Genomic DNA, 19,430 nt, shown 5'->3' on the forward strand with positions numbered 1-19,430 from the left:
TGGGCAGGGTAGAGTTTGGGGAGGCTGCCCAGATCTGGGTGAAGGGGTAATGGGACAAGGACAGGACTATGGAAGCAATCGGACCCCACAAAGTCCCTAGCCCAGCAGAGGACTTCTCTCTAGGGCCCAGCACCCAGGAAGATTCTTTGCCCCTCCTCAGTATCTTCCCACATCCCCCCCCCCCCAAATTTGGCTGACCATTTGCTAGTTAGAGGGCAAAAGAAGGTTGCAAACATCTTGAGGGATGAGGCGACAGCATAATTAGGGCTTGGTGCAGCTCAGGGCCCGCTGAGCAAAGGGAGGCTGGGTAGGGCCTCTGGGGCCGGTATTGTCTGATGCTCGCTTCCTTCCCAGGTTCCCCTACTTCCAGCGATCATACTTAGCCTACTCTGAGGACCTGGGTGCTGTGGTAGTCCTGCCAGCCCACTGGGACCCAGAAGTGACGTCCCAGGGCTTGAATGAACCTCTCAAGACTGCCCTCCGGTCCATGGACTGAACCCGGGTCTGATTTCGCGCCAAACAAAAATGAATACTATTAGTGAGGTTTCAGGAGAGTCCGTGATTGAATGCTCCCGGACAAGGCTTCCCTTTGTTAGCAAAAGAAAATAAAGCGTGCATTCACATCCCCAAGTTGAGGTGCGTGAGGAACTCTTGCTGCTGAGCCGGCCGCACCAACAGAAAGCTTCTTCCACCTTTCCGTCTTCCACCGCCTGGTCTATTTTCTTCCCGCTCCCCTTTCTCCTCCCCTAACCCAAAGAAAGAAAAAGAAGAGTGTGGGTGCGGAGATGGAGTATGTATTTATTTTACAAAAATAAATCACCATCTTCAGGCCATTTGTAGACTGGAACCTTTCGAGCAATGAGTGCGCCTCATGGACGAGTGCCCTGGCGACTCCTTCGTGTCCGCGTCACCCTGGGGGCCACCTTGGCGCCCGCGCTGCCCGCGCCTCCGACTCCGATCCTCCAACTCCCTTCCTCCTCCGCAGCCACCGTTCACCCTCTGCTGTTTATTTGTCCGCAGAGTGCCTGGACACCGGAAACAGCGGTTCCCTGAGCTCCCAGAGCTGGAGACACTCTCTGGTTCAGTCTTCGACATCTTTCGAGGTAAGCGCTGCACCAAAACTCTTCACTGCGCCAGGCTTTGCGCCCGGGCCTTTGTGAGTTTACTTTCCCTGGCAGCCGCATCCCTTTGCCCTTTGAAAGAAGTGCGGTCAATGTTTAACTTCGGAGGAGTTTGGGAGCTGGTTCCACTCAGCTGTATGTCCTATGAATGCGGGGCTTCGGGGCTTCGGGCGGACAAAGAGTCTGCCCCAAAGCCAGCGTCCTGAGGGAGGGGCGGCTGCAGAGACCAAAGATGTGTGTACTGTAGGGGGAAGGAAGGTATCAGAAGGGTGTGTTTGTTTCTTCCCGCAAGCCCTAGACAAACCGCCACACGGAACAGCAGGGCAAAAGCAAGTCGAGGCCACCGGCGCAGCAGCCGCCGCCGCGTGGGCCGCTCTCCTTGTCCACTGTTCGTGGCGCCTGCGGAGACTCAGTTAGATGATCGTCTTCAGTCTCAGCTCTGCGTGGAGGAAACTTGTCTCGCCGCCTTTCAGTTTCTCCTATCCGTTTGCCTTTCTTTGGTAGGGGGAAGTTGCTGTATTTCAAATGTGTAGAACATCACAGGCAGCTGGGCTTCTCAGTTCCTTTAGCCGGGTTGATCCGCTGTTCCTCCAACTGGAAAAGCATGGGTTTTCTATGTCTCGGCGTTTTCTTTTCCTATTTGGAACGAGGGAAAACTCTTTAAAATTCTTTTCAAGTTCTGGCTTAATTTGTTCTCTTAGTTTGGGATGCAAGGAGGTAATTACTGTGGTTTATTACCTTGTAAAAGATCCATAAATTTTGTGCCTATTTGGAGGAGGGGCTGCTGGAATAGCTTTCAGAAGCTCAGGATGAAGGAATGCATTTGCTTTATTCTTTCAGGAATTACTTATTTTTTGAAGTTTTCCAAGATTTTGTTTTCTATTCCCTAGGCCTCAGTCTTCCTTAAAATCTGCTACCACGGTATATATCAGGTTGTTAAATAATCAAAACATGCTATTCAGTGATGCTCTAGGGCTGATATTGTGTTCCAGATACAATTATTACTTTATCAGATAGGAAGTAAACAGAGTAATAGTAAAGATGGTTACTTTCTCAGCTACTGTATGTCTATTTATACCAAGGATAGACGGAGCATTTCAGGGATTTGCAACGCAGTGTGTACTTACGATTTGCATCTCTGCACACAACAGAACCACACTGCATGTATAAATAGTTGCAGGGGTCTGTGGCCATGCGTATAAAATGATACACACATCCATATGTGTCCAGAGAACCTGGAGCCTATTTGTACTGTAGTTGCACCCACAGGAAATACCTCATGTTAAATAATGATCTATAACCTACACACACACACACACACACACACACACACACACACACACACAAAGTGGGCTAAGAGGGCCTTACCTGATGCTACGTAGAAAGACCACTAGAGTTAAGAAAAGGGAGAAAAATGTTAAGTGTATTTTTGACAGAGAAATCAGATTGCAGTGTTTGAATACAGATATAGCTAATCTGCCAACAGCCTTGCAAATATTGACTAAAGCTCTGTATCCTTGGTCACCTGCTCCTTCCAAGACAACTTTGTGGCTATTTTGGCTCTGGTGTGTGGATCCAGGGCATGTGTCCCCAGTCCTGGCCAGGTTGGGGATGTGGGGAGTCAGTAGAGGGGGTACTGGCAGCTGGGTTTCCCAACCTGGGGATAGATACTTGCGCATCTCTGTTCTTGTTCTCTGGAATTGAACTATAAAAGGCCCACAGCTTTGCTCCAGGAAGCTGGGTTTCGGAGTGGTGAAGGAGGACTCTCAGCTGCTGGTTCCCTGGGGGTTTGCCAAACCAAGATCTCTCTTAGGGAAGCCGTTTTCAACCTCAAAAGTTAAATTTCCTTTGACTTGCTCAGATTTTTCCTTTCACATCCCACCCAATCACTCCATCCCACCCCAAGTTGTTAATGTTAATTGTTAAACAGCAGTTGAAGCATTAACTGGGCTGTTAACAGCAGCATAGAGGCTCCTGGCTGGAGCTGAGATGCTGCTGGGCCCTGCTGGCGTTAAGGCATTTCTCTGAAGCAGTACCAAAGGCTTCTCCTATTGATTTATTGCCTTGGGAGTTTGGTTTGCTCCAGACTGCTCTGAGAGTTCTGAAGGGGGCCCCTTCTCATCTTTGAGTTAAAGCCTCTGCAGAAACTTTGGTTGTGGGGGAGGGGAGTTTGCCAGGCTATCTGAGGAGCTCCGTGTGAAATTGTGTGGGTAGAAGGGATAAGAGGAGCAAAGGACAGTGCATTAGTTGTCTGAGTCCTTGGGGGGGACTGGAGAGTGCATTTTTGAAACCAGTCTTTGGTCCTGTCCCTTACCCCCAAACCTGAGAGAAGCAGGTTTTCACTCTGAGTTGTCACTTTCTAGCTTGTGGCTTAGGTCAGAACTGGGAAGGTTCACATTAGAGGTTCTCTCCCAGCTATCCCACAGATGGAACCTTATTAGAACACTGCCTCCAGCTTAGACCAGGGCTCACTTCCAAGGGATTAGGTCTCCTCTTTTATTGCCCTTCTGATTTGGAGACCCCCATGACCAGGCTCCTTTACGGAAGGCCTTACTTTCTCACCAGGCCCCTCTGTTCCTCTGCAGGGTAGGAGTGGGGGGAAGGAATCATGCACAGCTTCCTGCAGCTGCTACAAGTGAGTCCTCACACTTAGGGAGGCCAAGCCAGCTGAAGACCCACTCAAGGAACAAAGGAATATGGCATGAGGATCTCACCACCTCAGAGCACTCCCCAAGTTCAGAAACTAAGACCTGAAAAGAGGAAATTTTTAGAGGGCTCCTGAGAGCTTGACAGTGGGCAGTGTCACCTAGAAGAAGGCAGGAGTTGGAGTAGGGTGAGAGCAGGGGAATGCTAGGATCCTCTTGAGCAAAGTTGGTCCAGTTCAGTTTCTGATGGTTGACAGAGAGTTGTCTTGGGGGAGTGGACCCATCTGCAGAGAGTGTCCTAGGTTGTCTTGTAGGTTAATTCAAGGGATGCCAGCAAAGGTTGGTTCCTTTTTTTCTCTCTTGAAGAGACAATTAAATCATTTCCTCTTACATTTTTCATCATTAGAAGCCTATAATTTCATGTATCACTCAGCTATGCACTGAGGAAATGATTAAGTGCAGGTTTAGCCAGGGTACTTGGTCTTTCCAGGTTTTACAAAACTCTGACCCTCCACTCTAGAGCCAAGCATCTCTCTTCTAGGGGGCTACCATTAAACAAACCCAACTGGACTTGGAGGAAGTGCTTGAGCCTTTTGTCAGGTAATTATGGGCCTTTTGGGTTTCTCCAATGAGTGTGGTGTATGGTGTGGGTGTTAGCAAACTCCATACAATGGCAGGCCATTAGGGAGTCCACTGACTAGGCCAGTCATTACTGGGTTTTCTTCTGGAGACAGGGATCTGTGCCTTGCCTTTTGATGTACTGGCCAGTGGGCCAGGGGAGACTGGTGCTTGGATGTTCTGAGTTCAGCTTGTCTGTGAGTGGAAGCCTGTAAGGAAAGTTACATGAACTGTAAGGATGGGGACAGGATTGCTATTCCCTTGTGTTTGGATTGGGTGTAAAGAAATTTAAGCAGAGATAAGTGGCTTTGTGTGGCATGTGTTGGTGTGGGTGGGGTGGGGCGGGGAGGTGCCCCCAGAGTCCCACTGCCCTAGACAAAACTATTCCCTACTGCTGGTCAGGGTCCCCCACTTCCCCTCCCTGAAAGCTAAATGTTCTGCTAGCAAATCTAGTTCCTTCAGTGATTCCCTATTTCAAATAAAAGGATTTAAGTTGACGTATGACCACGTGAGCACATAATACAGCACATTATTGTGGCATTTGGAGCGGAGACCCAGGCGGGCTTCATCTGTGATTACGTTTTCTAGATTCTCTACAGAGCGAGAGCTTTTTCCCCCACCCCCACGCACCCACCTCCTCCTTCTCCTTCCCCTTCTCTGGAGAGCACTCTCCTAGCGGGTTGCAGTTTTCAGCGCTCATGGAGCAGTTCTGGGCAAGCTAGCCGATGGGATTCCAGGCCACACCGGGAGGATGGAATTTATTTTAAGGTATTTCCGTTGATTGTTCATATCTAGAGTGAGTTATGGCTGTGAGAGACAAAGGTCAGGCGAGGAGACCCTGGTTCAGGGACAGGACCCTCTGTGCTTCTCTTCTTTTGTTTCTCCTTTAGAACCGAAAGCATTTGAAAGATCCCCAGTAGCTCCTCAGACTGAGTTTAATTCCCTGGAAAGTGTTGGGGGGATGTAAAGAAAGAGCAGTTGGGGGCTACTAGGTGGGCCTGGTGGCCTCCAATGCTTGGGTGGCTTTGTCCACTGCAGAGGGACTTGAGTCCCAGAAGCTGAGCCCCAGGCAGAGGGAGGGTCCCGAAGCGCCCGCTCCGGCCAAGGTGGCCCGTGTTGCGCTTGCTGGACTCCACTGCCTGGAGGGGGTGGGGGCTGGGTGAATGAGAAAGGGAATGGCTTCCTGGGTAGCCGCGTTTGCCGTGTTTGCCGGCGGGATGGAGGGTGAGGGCTGACTTGCACAGCCAGAGCAGCTGGGAGAGAAATCAATGAGTGTACAGATGCGCTGCCATTTTATTGATGATGCTTCAGGCTACTTTGTTCAGTGCTGGGTTGCAGGATGCACTTTTCCACTTGCCAGACTGAAGGAGCCAGACCCTGAGGAGGAGCCATTGTTTCCTGGAGCACCTTCTGCTCAAGCAGGGGGTGGAGAAAGACAGTGCAAATCTAGGAAAGGCTTAGGGTGGGGGCAAGCATGCTGGATGCCCAGAAACTCTGTTATTCTAACATTCAGGAGACATAGAAAGGAGGGAGCTGGAGCTGAGTTTGGGCTTAATAATGCGAAAGGCTTGGGCACCCTGTTGTACACCCCACCAACCTGATGTGGAGAGTTGGAGGACAGGGCTAGAGGGAATTCCGAAGGCAGGGTCTGTAGGAAGCAGAGGCAAATGTCTCAATGGCTTCAGAGGTCCAGAAACGGTGCTGTAGCCAGGATGGAGGCAGATGAGAGTTAAACAGTGTGCTTCCAAATTGCTGGGAAAGCCGGAGCTAATTGGGCTTTAGGGACCCAGCACTCCTGGGAAGGATGGAAACTCCCTAAAAAGGTGAGGGAAACTTTGCTTTCCTCTGCTCTTAAAGCTCTTGGAGCAGAGAAAAAGGGTGCTTACAAGGAATCAGGAATCGGATTTATCCCCTGACTTAAAAAAATCTTCTTTCTTTCTGCACTTGAAAAAAAATCAAATCAGGTTTCCCCTACTTGAGTGGGATTTACTTCTCCAGATGGAAGGGCTGCTTCAGCCCTCCCCTGCTACTGGCCCAGGCGGTAACCGTGTTTAACTGAGGCCGTTTCAAGTGCTCTAAAACACCCCTTGGAAATAAAATGTAAGCTTTAATTGCTGTTCAATTACTTGTCAGCATTTCATATGATTTATGACCCAGTTCTGGCGCATTTTTGACCCAGTTAAAGACTCATAAATAATATAGTTTCGCTAGAAAGAATGAGAGAGGGAATAGAGGTTTGTTAAAGGCATCTTTTTATTGTCACTTCAGTGCCAGCAAGTGGAATAAATATCTAAGGATGGACTCTCAAGCTGATTCTGTATGAAAGTGTGCACAAAGAGAAGCCAATAGTGGTGTTTATAGAGAAGCAGTTGGTTTTTCCTCCACAGAAAGAGCTAAAGCCACTCCATTATAGCTAAACTATAGCTTAAAAAAAAAGATAGTCCTCTTTTACCCTCAAAATGCCAGCCTAACCCTCAAAGGCAAGCATATTTCCTCATTGATCTTTCTCCCCATTCTGGGATTTCCATGCCTCTTCTTGCCAACAGTTATTCCTCACCTTCCTCCTTGGGTGCACAGCCAGCCTAGGACCCACCCGAGGCCCTCGCGACAAGTTCACAGGGAGAACACTGTGAAGGGTGGAGAGGCACCAGCACACCTCCGCTCTTTCAAATATTCTTCTAGTGCTGAGAAAATGTTTTCTTCTCATCCTCCCGGGCAAAAGATGGGGGGCATGGGACTTGGGGTATTGGGGGAGTCAAGAGGTCCTCTCCCCAAAGAAAACCTCAGTGGTTTTGGCGGAGCCGAGTGAATTGTTGCTGGATTTGCCTAGAAAGAGCGCAACGGCAGCGGAGGGTGATTTCTGACGCTGGGAATCGACAAGGTATTTTCCTTTTAAAAGACAATAAAAACCCTTCAGATATTATACGTTATTATTTTAAATCACCTCACCTGCCTAGCTCCAAAAGCCAGTCCTTTGGATTTCAGCAGAGGCCTGAACCCCAGCAATTTGCGTGTCAGGCTGCCGGCCCCTAGTCCTGAGGTCGGAGCCCCATTTCTGTCCGCAGCAGCTGTCGGCCAAGAGGCCACTTAGTCGGGCTCAGGCGGAGGCCCCGGCTTTCCCTGGGCTCCCCTTGCCCTGGGCTCCTGCGGCTCGGCGGTGTCCAGTCTCCGCGTTTTGCCGGCCCGGTTTTGGCACAGATGGAAAGGTATGCGCCCCGGGCGCCCCAGCCCTCACCACGGCGCCCTGGGCCCCCTCGGCCCCGGCCTTCCTCTCCCTGGTAGGTTCTCACGGAGTGCATGCCTTCCCTGCAGCTGGCTTAGCTGAGAAGGCGGTGAGTCGCGTCAGCAGTTTGGAGGAGAAAGTGCGGGTTGATTATTGACCTACGCCTTCTTTCTTCAAATGCCACATCCGACCCAGCCGGTTTGAAGAGAAAATGCCGCCCAGCGGATTTTTGCGGCCGGCTCTCGCCTCCTACGCGGCCCGGCTCCCCCTTTCAAGTTGTGCTGCAGCAATATGCCATAAGGAGCAAGTGTTTGCTGTTTCGTGCTCTGTTTACAGCTTTGGGGCGCCGAGTCATAAATCTTGCCCAGCCATAAATGACAAAAACCATTGGTATGCATGAGGCCACCCTGGCCCGGAGTGCTTTTTGATTTCTCCCTTTTCCCTTGGCTTTGTTTTTGCTCTAAGGTGACACTTTGGCTCCCTGACAGTTTAAACATACTACTTATATTTTTAACACCTTCCTTTGAGAAGGTCCGGCCGTTGACACCTTGGAATTACACGAAAGCTCCATTTCTCTCTTTTTGTCACACACATATCCTTGCAGAGTTCAGTTTTGAATCTGGGGAGTTGAAGAAGCTTTAGGAGGGAGAAAGACCATCCTCCTTAAAGTTGTGGCAATATTGCCGGGTACACCGGGCCTCTCTGCTCAGCGTGCCTATCACTAATTAGGGGAGAAAGTATAGATGTGGATTCCTGTTGGGGTCAGAGTTTGTCTTTGCCTGAGAGTGAGCTGCATGTTTGTACTGTGAAATGGGCACAGAAGAGCTGGAGAACGGAGTTTCTAGCACCTTTGTGTGTACCTGAGCACAGAACATCCCATTTCACTGCCCCATAAACTGCATCTTCCTCAGGCTACTTTCCTCCTGGCTACCAGGATTTCAAGGGTTGCTGCCTAAAAATATAACCAGAGACAGCTCAGTTGGGTCTTGGGGAGTTCTTCCGAGAATGGAGGCCCATCCCGGGCCCCCAGAGATTGACTTTGAGGTTCTTGGGTTGGGGTTGGCAAGTAAGTTAAACTGCTCAAAGTCTGGGGAACTCTATTCTGGTTCTCTTTTTCCCTTTGCCCCACAACTGGAAATGTCCAGGGCACAGGGTTAGGTGGTTTTTCAAACCGATTCCTAATAGAGCCAGCAAGAGAGCCCCTTTGTGAGAGCCGTTTGTCCTCATTAGCATAATTTTCCTGGACTTTAGAGACGCCTAGGAGCGGGGAGAGGGCGAGGGTTGGGGTTGGGGGGAGGCTACCCTCCTCCCGCAACCACCGAGCTCCCCCTCTCGCTCCTGTCCCTCCCCTCGCCTCAGCCCCATCCCCCACACCGGCCCGCGCTCCTCCAGAGCCTTGGCCTCCCCTCCCGCCCGCCCCAAGCACCCCCCATCGCACCCCCCGACCAGACGCTGCTCCGCGTGTAATATTCATAAGAAACATACCCAAGTCGGTGCCACTAGCCCAGGCAGAGCCCCGCGCCGCGCTAGCGCTTATCTCCAGGCCGCGGCTGCTGCCCTCGGGAAGGGCAGGGGGCGGGTGTAGGGGGGAGGGGAGGGAGGGTGGGTAGTGGGGGTGGGAGGGGGGGTCCGAGCCGCCCCAGTCCGCCCTGGGCGAGCCGTGCTGGAGCAGTGAGGCGGCCACGCTCTGCGCCGCGGCGTCCGGGCCTCAGGGTCTCCCTCCCGCCCTCCGTCTCGGCTGATGCTGAGGGTCGGTGCCCATCCCGCGCCGAGGGGACCCGGCCGGGCCGCCAAGCCGGGCCGGGGGCCGGATCCCAAGCCTGCGCCCGAGCCCGAGCCCACTCTCGCAGCGCTCGTCAGAAGTTAAGGTAAGCAGGGCCACAACCGGCTGCTCTCAGCGCTGAATGGCGGAGTTTACGTCTCGGTGATTTATGGCTGCAGACTTAAATCTCGGTTCAAGAAGAGTTCACAAGCCGGAGCTTCCTTCCCGGCAGTGACTGATACCCTTACACTTCGAGTTCAGGCCGCTTTCCCATCCCCGCCCCCACTTCTTCTCTCTCCCCCAGTCCAGCCTCAACTTTTCGGGGTTGGGGAGAGAGGAAGGGGTGGGCAAAGGGATGCGGGGGCTCTTACCCGTTGTTTCCGCTTAACTCGGGGTGAGGGCAGGCAGAGGAAGGGGCAGAAGTGGAAGAAGGGAGCGGTGCCTGAAGGTAAAAGGTTGAATTTGGGCAGATCTTCCAGAGAGACAATAGGGCTTGCTTCCTGTAACTCAGTTTAGCCTCCTTAGCCCTCTTTCAGCTCTTGCACCTGGGGGTTATTGTCCAGAAACACATCTTTCCAGGAGACTCTCCTCCCATCCCCAGCCCTTGCTTAGGGGTGCAAAGCAAAGTTTCCTGGCTGGCAAATCTACAACTTCTTTACTAGGTTGCAAACTTTAGGGGCTGTGTTGGGGCAGCGAGGGGGAATTGTGGATTATGTGTGTCCCAAGGTGGTTATCTGCTGACTCAAACAATAGGAGGGACTTTGGTGGGATTTACAAGGTGAATTCACATTTTAAGTTTAGGAGGTTGTTGTATGTTCTTAGAGTTCTAAGGGTATTTTTGTTATTTTACAAGACAATGCACAACTTAATGGAAAGACCTAAGCAGCAGGCTGGTGTAGCTTGTGATAATGGATTAGCAAGTCGCTTGAAATATTGCATGTTCAAAATCAACTTAATTTTGTTTTATCTAATATCTTGCTGTTCAAGTGTCTGGAGTAATTTTCTTAACCTGATGTTTTATTTTACACAAGCCCAGTATCTTAAAAATTTATGATGGCAGACATTAACACTGCCAAATGTAATTGGAACTATTTTCAGTGAAAGAACAGGAAACTAAGACATTAAATTGCTATTCTGTTTTAAATTTTATTTTATCATTTATTTACTTTTAACCATGGTATCTGTAGCTTCCTATCTGTTTCCAAAAGAGAAACAATACTCCAGGGCTCAAGATCACATACAATAACTCCGGATAAGGGTTGCTGTAATTTTTAATTGAGGTTCTGGAAAATTAATTGTGCCTGTTTTCCAGATGTTGGGCAGATTGTTGGTTTAATAATGAAATCTAAAGGAGCCCATTATTAAAAACAAAATTATAATCATCTACTGGTAGATGCTTATTACATTAATTTTTTTAGTTAACAAAGTGTCTGCTATTCCTGGAAGACTTGAATAACTCCAGGACTCAAATACACATAGTTGAAACATAGAAGTGTAAACAATTTTCTTAATGAATTTGTCATAAAGAAAATTTGTAATTTTCTTAAATGGCCAGGGAGACTAAAATTCTGATTGGGAGGGAACTATATGAACTCACATCGAAGTTTTCTGAGCTGAGAACCAGAGGTTAACCAAGAAAAGGTGAAAACAAAAATAAAACATAGATTTCACTTTTGTAGTCCACTTCCTAAATAAAAAGGGGTTGAGAAGACTTTCAATTGCTTTTTAGATTTCCACGTTTGTCCTGTACTTGGTGTTTCTAAAGCAGGTAAAAAGGCCAAGGAATATTAACAACAACAACAACAGCACACAAAGATCAGGGAACCCTGGCAGCATTTTATGGCTTGTGCTTCCATCCCTCGTCCGGAGTTAAATGACCCCCATACATCAAATTACATAGCAGTTTCTAGGTCAGAATCTATTATCGTTAAGTTGGAAGGAGAGTTCAAGCCGTGGTCATGGAGATGAACGCTGGTTTTTCAGGTTCTTGGTGGATTTTTTTTTTCTCTAATCCATCATGTTTTAACAGGTAGAATTTGATAGTTGCCCTGAATAACAGCACCTCGGAAAGTCCAAGGCAGGAAGGTCTGGGGACCTTCTGTAGCAGGGGAAAAGAGCTGGGAGTGACCTGCTGGGACCTGCCTGAGAAATAGGGAGAGAGAAGGAGTAAAGAATTGTCCAAGATTTGAGTGACTTCCTGGAGGGGAATGGTGGTGTTGGTCCCTCCCCACAGGATGTTCCATCCAAAGTTTTCTCTCTCCTCTCCTTGACCACAAGGGGCTCTTTGGAAGAGGTAGACCATATCCCTTCACAAGTGTAGATTAACTGCCTAACAAGCTCAGCTTCTGAAATCCAGCAGGGTTGAGTATGGCTATTGCCTGAAAAAAAAATTGTGCATACCTCTCTAGGGTGCTGGCCGGTCCAAGAAGGGCCTGGATGGGAAGTCACCACACATCATGATTCTTTTGGCAAGTATCAGTTCTAAAGAGAGAATTGGAGGAAAAATTGGTGACCCAATCTCACCTTTACCCCCTCGCCCCTTGCGCGTGATCCCCAGAGGGGAGAAATCCAAGGAGCCGTGACGAAGAGACACCCTGTTTCTTCTTCCCTGGAAAAGAAGGATCCCGACCCTGTTTCTTTCTAGTCCATCAGGCCTTTCTCCTTTTGGACTCCAGCTCCCGAGACCCGGCTTCCAAGGACCTTTCACTCTCCTCCTCACTCCCCGGAAAACCCCCCAACTCCAGGCACAAGTTAAGCAAATATTTGTAGCTGCCAGTAAATTCCAGCGGCTTTTTATAGCGTGGCTCTCTGCGCCCGGGGCCAAGTCGTGCTGCTAAATATTGCTGACCACTTTTTCTTTTATGGCTTTCATGTCACTTAGCTATTGAGAGTAAGATGGATTTGCGCCGAGCCCTCACGGCGCTGCGATTCTCGCCCCTCAGGTCTGCGCGGGGCAGCCATTGGCGGCGGAGCGTCACGTGACCGCGGGGGCGTGCCAATGTGCGCCCTCACGGGTGTCAAGCCCCTGTCAGAGTGTGCGATCAGGATCCTGAAACAACGCGATGCAAAAAGCGACCTACTACGACAGCTCGGCGATCTACGGTGGCTACCCTTACCAGGCAGCCAATGGGTTCGGTTATAATGCCAGTCAGCAGCCGTACTCGGCGTCTGCGGCAATGGGCGCTGATGGCGAGTACCACCGACCGGCCTGTTCACTCCAGTCGCCCACGAATGCCGGGGTCCACCCGAAGGCGCACGAGCTGAGCGAGGCGTGTCTGCGCACCCTGAGCGGTCCTCCCAGACAGCCCCCGGGCCTGGGCGAGCCGCCCCTGGCCCCACCACCACCCCAGGCCGCGCCCCCTGCCCCACAGCAGCCTCAACCCCCTCCGCAGCCCCCTGCGCCCATCCCTGCTGCGCCCCCGCCCCCCTCATCAGTCTCCCCACCTCAGAATGCCAGCAGCAACCCCACCCCTGCCAGCGCAGCCAAGAGCCCTCTACTCAACTCGCCCACCGTGGCCAAACAAATCTTCCCCTGGATGAAAGAGTCTCGGCAAAACACTAAGCAGAAAACCAGCGGCTCCAGCTCAGGTAAAGGGTGCCTTCCCGAGGAGGGTACTCCAGCCTGGTGCCCAGCTGGGCAGGCCACACCAGCCACAGCCAGCATGGTCTGGGGGCCCTGAAACATGCCCAAGAATTCACTCCTCCTCCCTCAAACCCTTAAAGGTTTCCAGAGAGTTTTTGCACTCAGGAGGTGACAGGACTCTGTGTGCTCAGGAAAATCCCAGAAAGAGACCTGATGAGAGTCTCTCTGGACCTAAGAGCAAGTGGGGCCTAGTGACTTTGGAATGCCTTTTGTGGAGTTAAGACCTTTGGGCAGAACAAACCTGAACTCCACTTTTCATCACAGTTCCTCATTTCTAGTGAAACAGTGACAGCTACTCCACACTGAAATGTGGCAGAATAAAAGCAGGACTCCAAATCAGAATCAATGCTCTGCCTATAATCAGAGCCTATTTTTAAGTTTTTGCTCCAGCAGATGGAGTGGCTGCCTTACCTCTGGGAAGGCTCTACTCAGACTTAGTACAATGAAGGCAGCCAGGGATCTCCTGGGGGAGGGGATGCAGACTTGTCATTCTAATGGGAACCACATGGGCCTCCTGGAACCAGATTCCAGTAGAAGATAGGTGTTGGGTCTTGGGCTTCCCAGTGTCTTGATTTCCTTTGCCCCTGGCTTCTCCAATTGCTAGGGCTCTGCTCTGAGCCTGAGTATCCGGGTCATCCAGAGCCAGGATTTGGGGGGCCAGGGAGGAAAGGAAGGTCAAGATTAGTGGGTGAAGCTGGAACCGGCTGCTTGATGACATGGAGAAGTCCTAATTAATAGCACCCAGCATCAAGGGCCTGGGCCTCCCCACCAGAAATGAATACTTTCAATGGGACCTCTTCCTTTGGGCAAAGAAGGCCTTCCAGATTGGAGCTTCCACTCCACGCATCTGCACTTGGTAGATTAAATAAGTGGCCAGTTGAGGCAACTGTCTAATTCTTCAGTCAGACAGTGATAGAGGGAAAAGTTTATTGAGTGTATATTAGGTGCCCCATATTCCAGTTACTGTGAAGGGAATGAAGATGGTGAGATTGGCCACAGGGAACTTGCAGTCCAGTATCCCTAGGGTCCATAAATTAGACAGAAAGTGAATGGCCCCAGCAAGGAAATATAGACCAGAAAAACAAACAGGGTATTCTGCTTTTCTGTCCTTCCCAGCCTTGGAGATGCCTATGATCTGCAACTTTACTCTGTTAGGAGCTACCAGCACTGTTTGCCCACCAGGACAGAGGACAGCCTCTAATTCCTCTTTCCCTTTCTGGGCCCTGACAGATGGAGGAATCTTTGGGGCCTGGAGAAAGGAGGAGACTGGCTGGGTCAGGGGCTGGGAGGGGCTGCGGGCAGCCCCTGATGCCACTCTTCCTCTCTCCTCTGATCTCGCAGGGGAGAGCTGTGCAGGCGACAAGAGCCCACCTGGGCAGGCGTCGTCCAAGAGGGCGCGCACGGCCTACACGAGCGCGCAGCTGGTGGAGCTAGAGAAGGAATTTCACTTCAACCGCTACCTGTGCCGGCCCCGCCGGGTAGAGATGGCCAACCTGCTGAACCTCACCGAGCGCCAGATCAAGATCTGGTTCCAGAATCGCCGAATGAAGTACAAGAAGGATCAGAAGGGCAAGGGCATGCTGACGTCATCAGGGGGACAGTCTCCAAGTCGCAGTCCTGTGCCCCCCGGAGCGGGCGGCTATCTGAACTCTATGCATTCGCTGGTTAATAGCGTCCCTTATGAGCCCCAGTCGCCCCCGCCTTTCTCCAAGCCCCCCCAGGGCGCCTATGGGCTGCCCCCCGCCTCCTACCCCGCACCCTTGCCCAGCTGTGCACCCCCGCCGCCCCCACAGAAGCGCTACACGGCGGCGGGGGCGGGCACCGGGGGCACACCCGACTATGATCCGCATGGGCATGGCCTGCAGGGCAACGGCAGCTATGGGACTCCACACTTACAGGGAAGCCCCGTCTTCGTGGGGGGCAGCTATGTGGAACCCATGAGCAACTCTGGCCCACCCCTCTTTGGCCTAACTCACCTACCCCACGCCGCCTCGGCTGCCATGGACTACGGGGGCGCTGGGCCGCTGGGCAGCGGCCACCATCACGGGCCCGGGCCAGGGGAGCCGCACCCCACCTACACGGACCTTACCGCCCACCATCCTTCTCAGGGAAGAATTCAGGAAGCCCCCAAGCTCACCCATCTGTGATGGTGGGCTCAGGGCTGCGCGCCAGGAGAGTGCCCCCGCCCCCCCTTTTCTTTTTCATTTGCTTTTTCTGTTTTGTTTAAGGTTTTTCCTGCCCCTCCCTTTTCTCTCTCCTCCATTCCCCATTCTCTCCCTCTCCCCTCCCCCGTTTTGTTTTCTTTGGTATCACGTTTTTATAGTTTATGTGACGTAGCAATCTTGGTTGCTGGAATGGCTGTCTGTATCGGTAGCGATATTTATCTTCTCCCGCCCCTCGCTGGGCCGCTGGCCCTGCACCCTTTACCTTCTCTACTCTTTGATCAGAAACAGGGTATATGAACAGATTTTCTAGCCGAGTTCTCCAATGTGAATTTGTTCGTACATTATGGCTCCCGAGGGGAAGCGATTACTTTTTTTTTAATTTTTAATTTTTTAAAAAATTGCACTTCTTGTAAAGAGCGAGAAAAAAAATCAAAGGCGCTTTGAAACAGGGGCTCCCTGTGCAAGGATGACTAAGTGTACGTCTTTCCGTGTGTGTATGCTGGTGAACAGTCAGATTTATTTATATTTTTTTTTTGCAAGCATTGAATAATCTAAGTTTTAAATATTATTTATCCCCATCCGCTCGTATTTATATTAAAGAAATTCTGTACCCTGATTGTTCAGAAGGTTTCTTGGGCCTTTTGTTCAATGGTGTATTGGCGTACATAGAAAAAATTTTATTTGAAAGGGAAATATAATTCCTTTATAAAAACGGTAATGATGCAATAATACCAGAGAGGATCCAGCTTTTGAAAACAGTGATTTAGGTTTGTAACATCCGGCAAAACTGAAAAAAAAAAACAATCTGTAAACGCGAAAAATGCTAGATTTGTTTTGAGAGTTCTACATTCCTTGCTGCTCACATTAAAAAAATGAGAAACAAAACAAAACAAAAAATAAAGTTTTTATTCTGAATAATATCCGTGTTCAGAAGGGGTTCTTTGGCCGAAGATAAGGGTCTGCGTGGAGTCCAGGCAGAGGCGAACTGGCGGAGCAGGCCACCAGGGCCCTCCAGCTCCAGCGTGAGGCCTGGCCCGGCGGCTCGCCTGGGAGCGGGACGAATTCTCGGGAAGGCAGCTGGAGCTTCTAGCGGCAGCAGCTCTGGAAACGCCAAGCAGCCAGCCCGCTGGGCTGCCTGGTGCCCAGCTGCCACGGAGGCCGGCCATGGGCGCAGGGGCTGCGGAGTGCAGGAGAAACAAAGGAAGCGGGGCCGAGGCGCACAGGTGCCCCGCAGCCCCGCGGGCGAATAAGGTAGGGCTGTCTTCTCCTCCACCGTCTTCCTCTGGTCAAAGCGGAGCAGCCAACGCCGTAGCACGGAGACTTGCCCGCAGCGCGGAGGATGCCGAGCACTTTCTAGGAGCAATCGGACTCTTCGCAGATGCTTCGCTGTCTCAAACGCTAGGAGGAAAGAATCACTCCTATAATCGCCGCTGGGAGCAGAGAGGCTCGGAAAAGACCGAGGCTGACCCAGGTCTACAGCAAAAGGAAGGCTGAACCTCGAGGAGCCTCCCTGAGCCCTTCCATGGACTACTTGAGTTCAGCATCGGCTTCTTCCCGGAATTTGGGATTTGGCATTGTCTGGATTTATTTCCTCTCCTTCCCTCCTCGCTTTCCTTTTATGGCCCCAGGGGGAGGGGGAGAGAGAAAGAAGACTGGTATCTTTCTAATAAAAATGCAGTTTTACAAGTACTTCTTTTATTTGATGCTACAGGAGCTAAACATTACATTTCTACTCCTGAATTTAAGATAGGGCTGCGTACTGACTGGCTGGCAGAGGCAAAGGCAGTCACAGGAAAGGGAAATAGTTTCATCGTCAAATAAAAGAATTGCTCAGAGAAGGAACCAAAATCAGAAAGTGCAAACCTCAGAACTGCATCCTTAGCAACATGCTCCCCTTAAAGCTGGAAGCGAGGAACCACCTGCGTCTGGGGATCAAGAACATCTGATGTGAGAAATAGATCCCCCTTCTCCCTGGATTGTATCTTTCAGAGACAGAGATGGAAAATGTCGCCATTTTGTTTGCAATTCAAAATATACATCATCATGGCCTTTATCTTCCCCCTGAGAAGCTCTCTCAGATGAGCTTTAAAAACAGACACTGAAGCCATTTTGGGGTACCTGCTGGGTCCAAAGGAATTGCTTTTAGGGCACCTCCTCACGTTTTAAAAAAGAAAGAAAAGAAAGACTGGGAAGATGCAAAGCCAGGAAGCTGTAGAGATCTGAGTGTTTCTCTCATGCCAGAGATGCTTCCCCTACATCTGTCCTTGGGGCTCCTGCTATGTCCTTTTTTTTTTTTTTTTCTTTTTAAAAAGTTTGGGCTGTGGAAGAAGTAGATTTGCTCCCTATCCCACCTCAGCCTCCCTGCTGAAATATGGTGACCCTCAGAAATGCAAAGCCTAGAAAACCAGTCTTTGTAAGGACTGGAGCTTCTGCCCTTTTGGTTGTTCAGCTCTGGACACAGTGGGCTGAGCAGACAGGGAGTCTTCTTTTAATGAATAATTTTAGAGAAGTGTGTAAAATTACCTGGGAGAATTCAGAACAGTGGAGATAGAGAGAGAGACAGGGAGAGAGCCAGAGAGAGACAGAGTGAGCAACCCACCCAGGGAGGAAAATCTTTCAGGGATCTCACTATTTGAACCCATTTCTAAAATCTACTCTTTAGCTGAAAGAGAACTGTTTGGAGGCTTCCTCCTTCCCTCAGGGCAGAGATTTTTAAAATGAGATTCCAATATGATTTCCCATATCTTGCCAGTCAAGACATCCATATTGGCTTTCAAAGAAAAAATATCGATCTCAACGCCCCAGCTTCCTAGATATTAAAAAGTAATCCTTATTAAAATATCTCCCAAGTTAAAGTAATAGATTTGGGGAAGATTGCAGTGTTGAATGGTCAAAGAAAAGGATTTTCTTCCAGATGGTATTTGAATTAAGGCCTCTCAGGCAAGCAGAAAGCTCTCACCCACACAGCCCCTGACAAAGCCTCAGCGATATGGGGGCAGCGCTGCTCCCTCTCGGTGCTCCCCCTCCCCTTAACCCTCAAAATTTTCTGGTAAAAGCAAATGCCCAAAGCCACCATCCCAGAGTCCGCAAAACACCCTTCTTAAAAGCAGCCTGATAACTCTTTCTGCTGCCAAAAAATATCTTTTAAAAGACTAGTTTTCCTTGTTTACTTGCGTTTCCTCCTCTCCTCTCTGCTCGGCCACATTTGATCTTGGAAAGAGCTTGAAGCTGAAATGTGTTCTTAAGGGCCAGAAGCTGTCAAGGCTTTTGGTGAGCAAGATTGATCGCACCCAGACTTCCTTCAGAGCTTTGTTTGGAATAAAAGCAAGAAAACTGAAAAACCTCACATTTTTCCAAAATAGCATCTCTATCTGTAAGGCGATGCTCTGGGCTGGTCAAAGACGGAGGCCGCTTCATATATATTTTCCAACCCAAGCCCCCTTTGATGCCAGCCTCAGAGATGGAGTCCTATCCTTGTGCCTTGGTCGGCCTTCCTTGTTTTCTACATAGATTTTTCTCCCCTGACAATCTCTCCCTGGCCATCAGAATGATTTATTTTCCTGCCACCGATGCCTGCCGGCCTGGGGGAGTCTGATCACTTGGTCCATTTCAAAGGAAGCAAAAGCGAATCATCATTCTCAGGGTTTGGGGGAAAACAGATACCATCAGATTTCTCTCTCAGCCTCCTCCCTTCTTTCTGGCTTGGTGGATTTTTTAGAAGTTATTGTTTGGTACCTAAAGGTGTTATCTTTTGAACCCTCCAGCACAGTCCAAGATGCGCTGAGTCTCGTCTCGAAGTTGGAAAAAAGAAAGTGAACAGAGAAACAGAACCTTTATATTTCCTCCATGGGTCGCCCTCTCTCACCCACCACACTGTTTCCCATAACTGAACCCGAGTGCAAACGTCCCTGGTGGCCAAGAATCAGGAAGGTGCAGGAGACAATTCAGGCTGCCAGGGAGGGCTCACTGCGCCTGAACCAAGAAGCCCCCATCAGAGCGACCAAAAAAAAAAGAAAGAAAGAAAAAAAAAAAAAAGACAAACCGAGAAAAAGGGGACGAAAAGAAAGGGGGGAAAAAAAGAGAGAGAGAGGAACAAGCGCCTTCTCCCTCCCTGCTGCTAACTTCCAAAAGACTTCCTGGAAATCAGAAATACTCACCGCACCCGAGCCCCACGGGTATGAAACCCAGAATGCCAGGAGCCGCACGCGTTTGCTCGGGGCGGCATTTCTTTGGCTGGCCGCCGCCCTGGCTAC

General features: G+C 50.3%; 1 protein-coding gene and 2 long non-coding RNA genes across 9 annotated transcripts in view; 1 reads left to right on the top strand and 2 right to left on the bottom strand.

Moving 5' to 3' along the window:
- The window catches only part of HOXA3 (homeobox A3), a 45,009-nt gene extending 28,912 nt beyond the window's left edge, over positions 1–16,097 (top strand). For 2 of the 6 annotated variants that reach the window (XM_032483812.1, XM_032483813.1), the window contains exons 4-6: positions 1,021–1,103; positions 12,312–12,957; positions 14,354–16,095. In XM_032483812.1, coding sequence (XP_032339703.1) covers positions 12,432–12,957; positions 14,354–15,159 — 1,332 coding nt within the window. In that variant the 5' untranslated portion in view covers positions 1,021–1,103; positions 12,312–12,431 and the 3' untranslated portion in view covers positions 15,160–16,095. Of the gene's footprint in view, positions 1–1,020; positions 1,104–4,742; positions 5,153–9,338; positions 9,476–12,311; positions 12,958–14,353 lie in introns of those variants that run through there. The other 4 variants (XM_032483814.1, XM_032483816.1, XM_032483817.1 and 1 more) reach the window with 3 other exon arrangements.
- Positions 779–9,225, bottom strand: LOC116664908. The gene is made up of 2 exons (XR_004321448.1): positions 9,093–9,225; positions 779–1,757 (listed from the first exon to the last, which is right to left on the bottom strand). It is a non-coding gene; the product is annotated as an uncharacterized LOC116664908 (long non-coding RNA).
- LOC116664910 lies at positions 10,496–12,301 on the bottom strand. 2 transcript variants are annotated; one of them, XR_004321451.1, is made up of 3 exons: positions 11,999–12,301; positions 11,770–11,850; positions 10,496–11,511 (listed from the first exon to the last, which is right to left on the bottom strand). It is a non-coding gene; the product is annotated as an uncharacterized LOC116664910 (long non-coding RNA). The 2 variants fall into 2 exon arrangements; XR_004321450.1 differs by having other exon boundaries at positions 11,770–12,301.
- Positions 16,098–19,430: the final 3,333 nt, after the last annotated feature.

This window comes from Camelus ferus, chromosome 7 (assembly GCF_009834535.1).
Source record: "Camelus ferus isolate YT-003-E chromosome 7, BCGSAC_Cfer_1.0, whole genome shotgun sequence".
In the NCBI taxonomy this organism is placed as follows: domain Eukaryota; kingdom Metazoa; phylum Chordata; class Mammalia; order Artiodactyla; family Camelidae; genus Camelus; species Camelus ferus.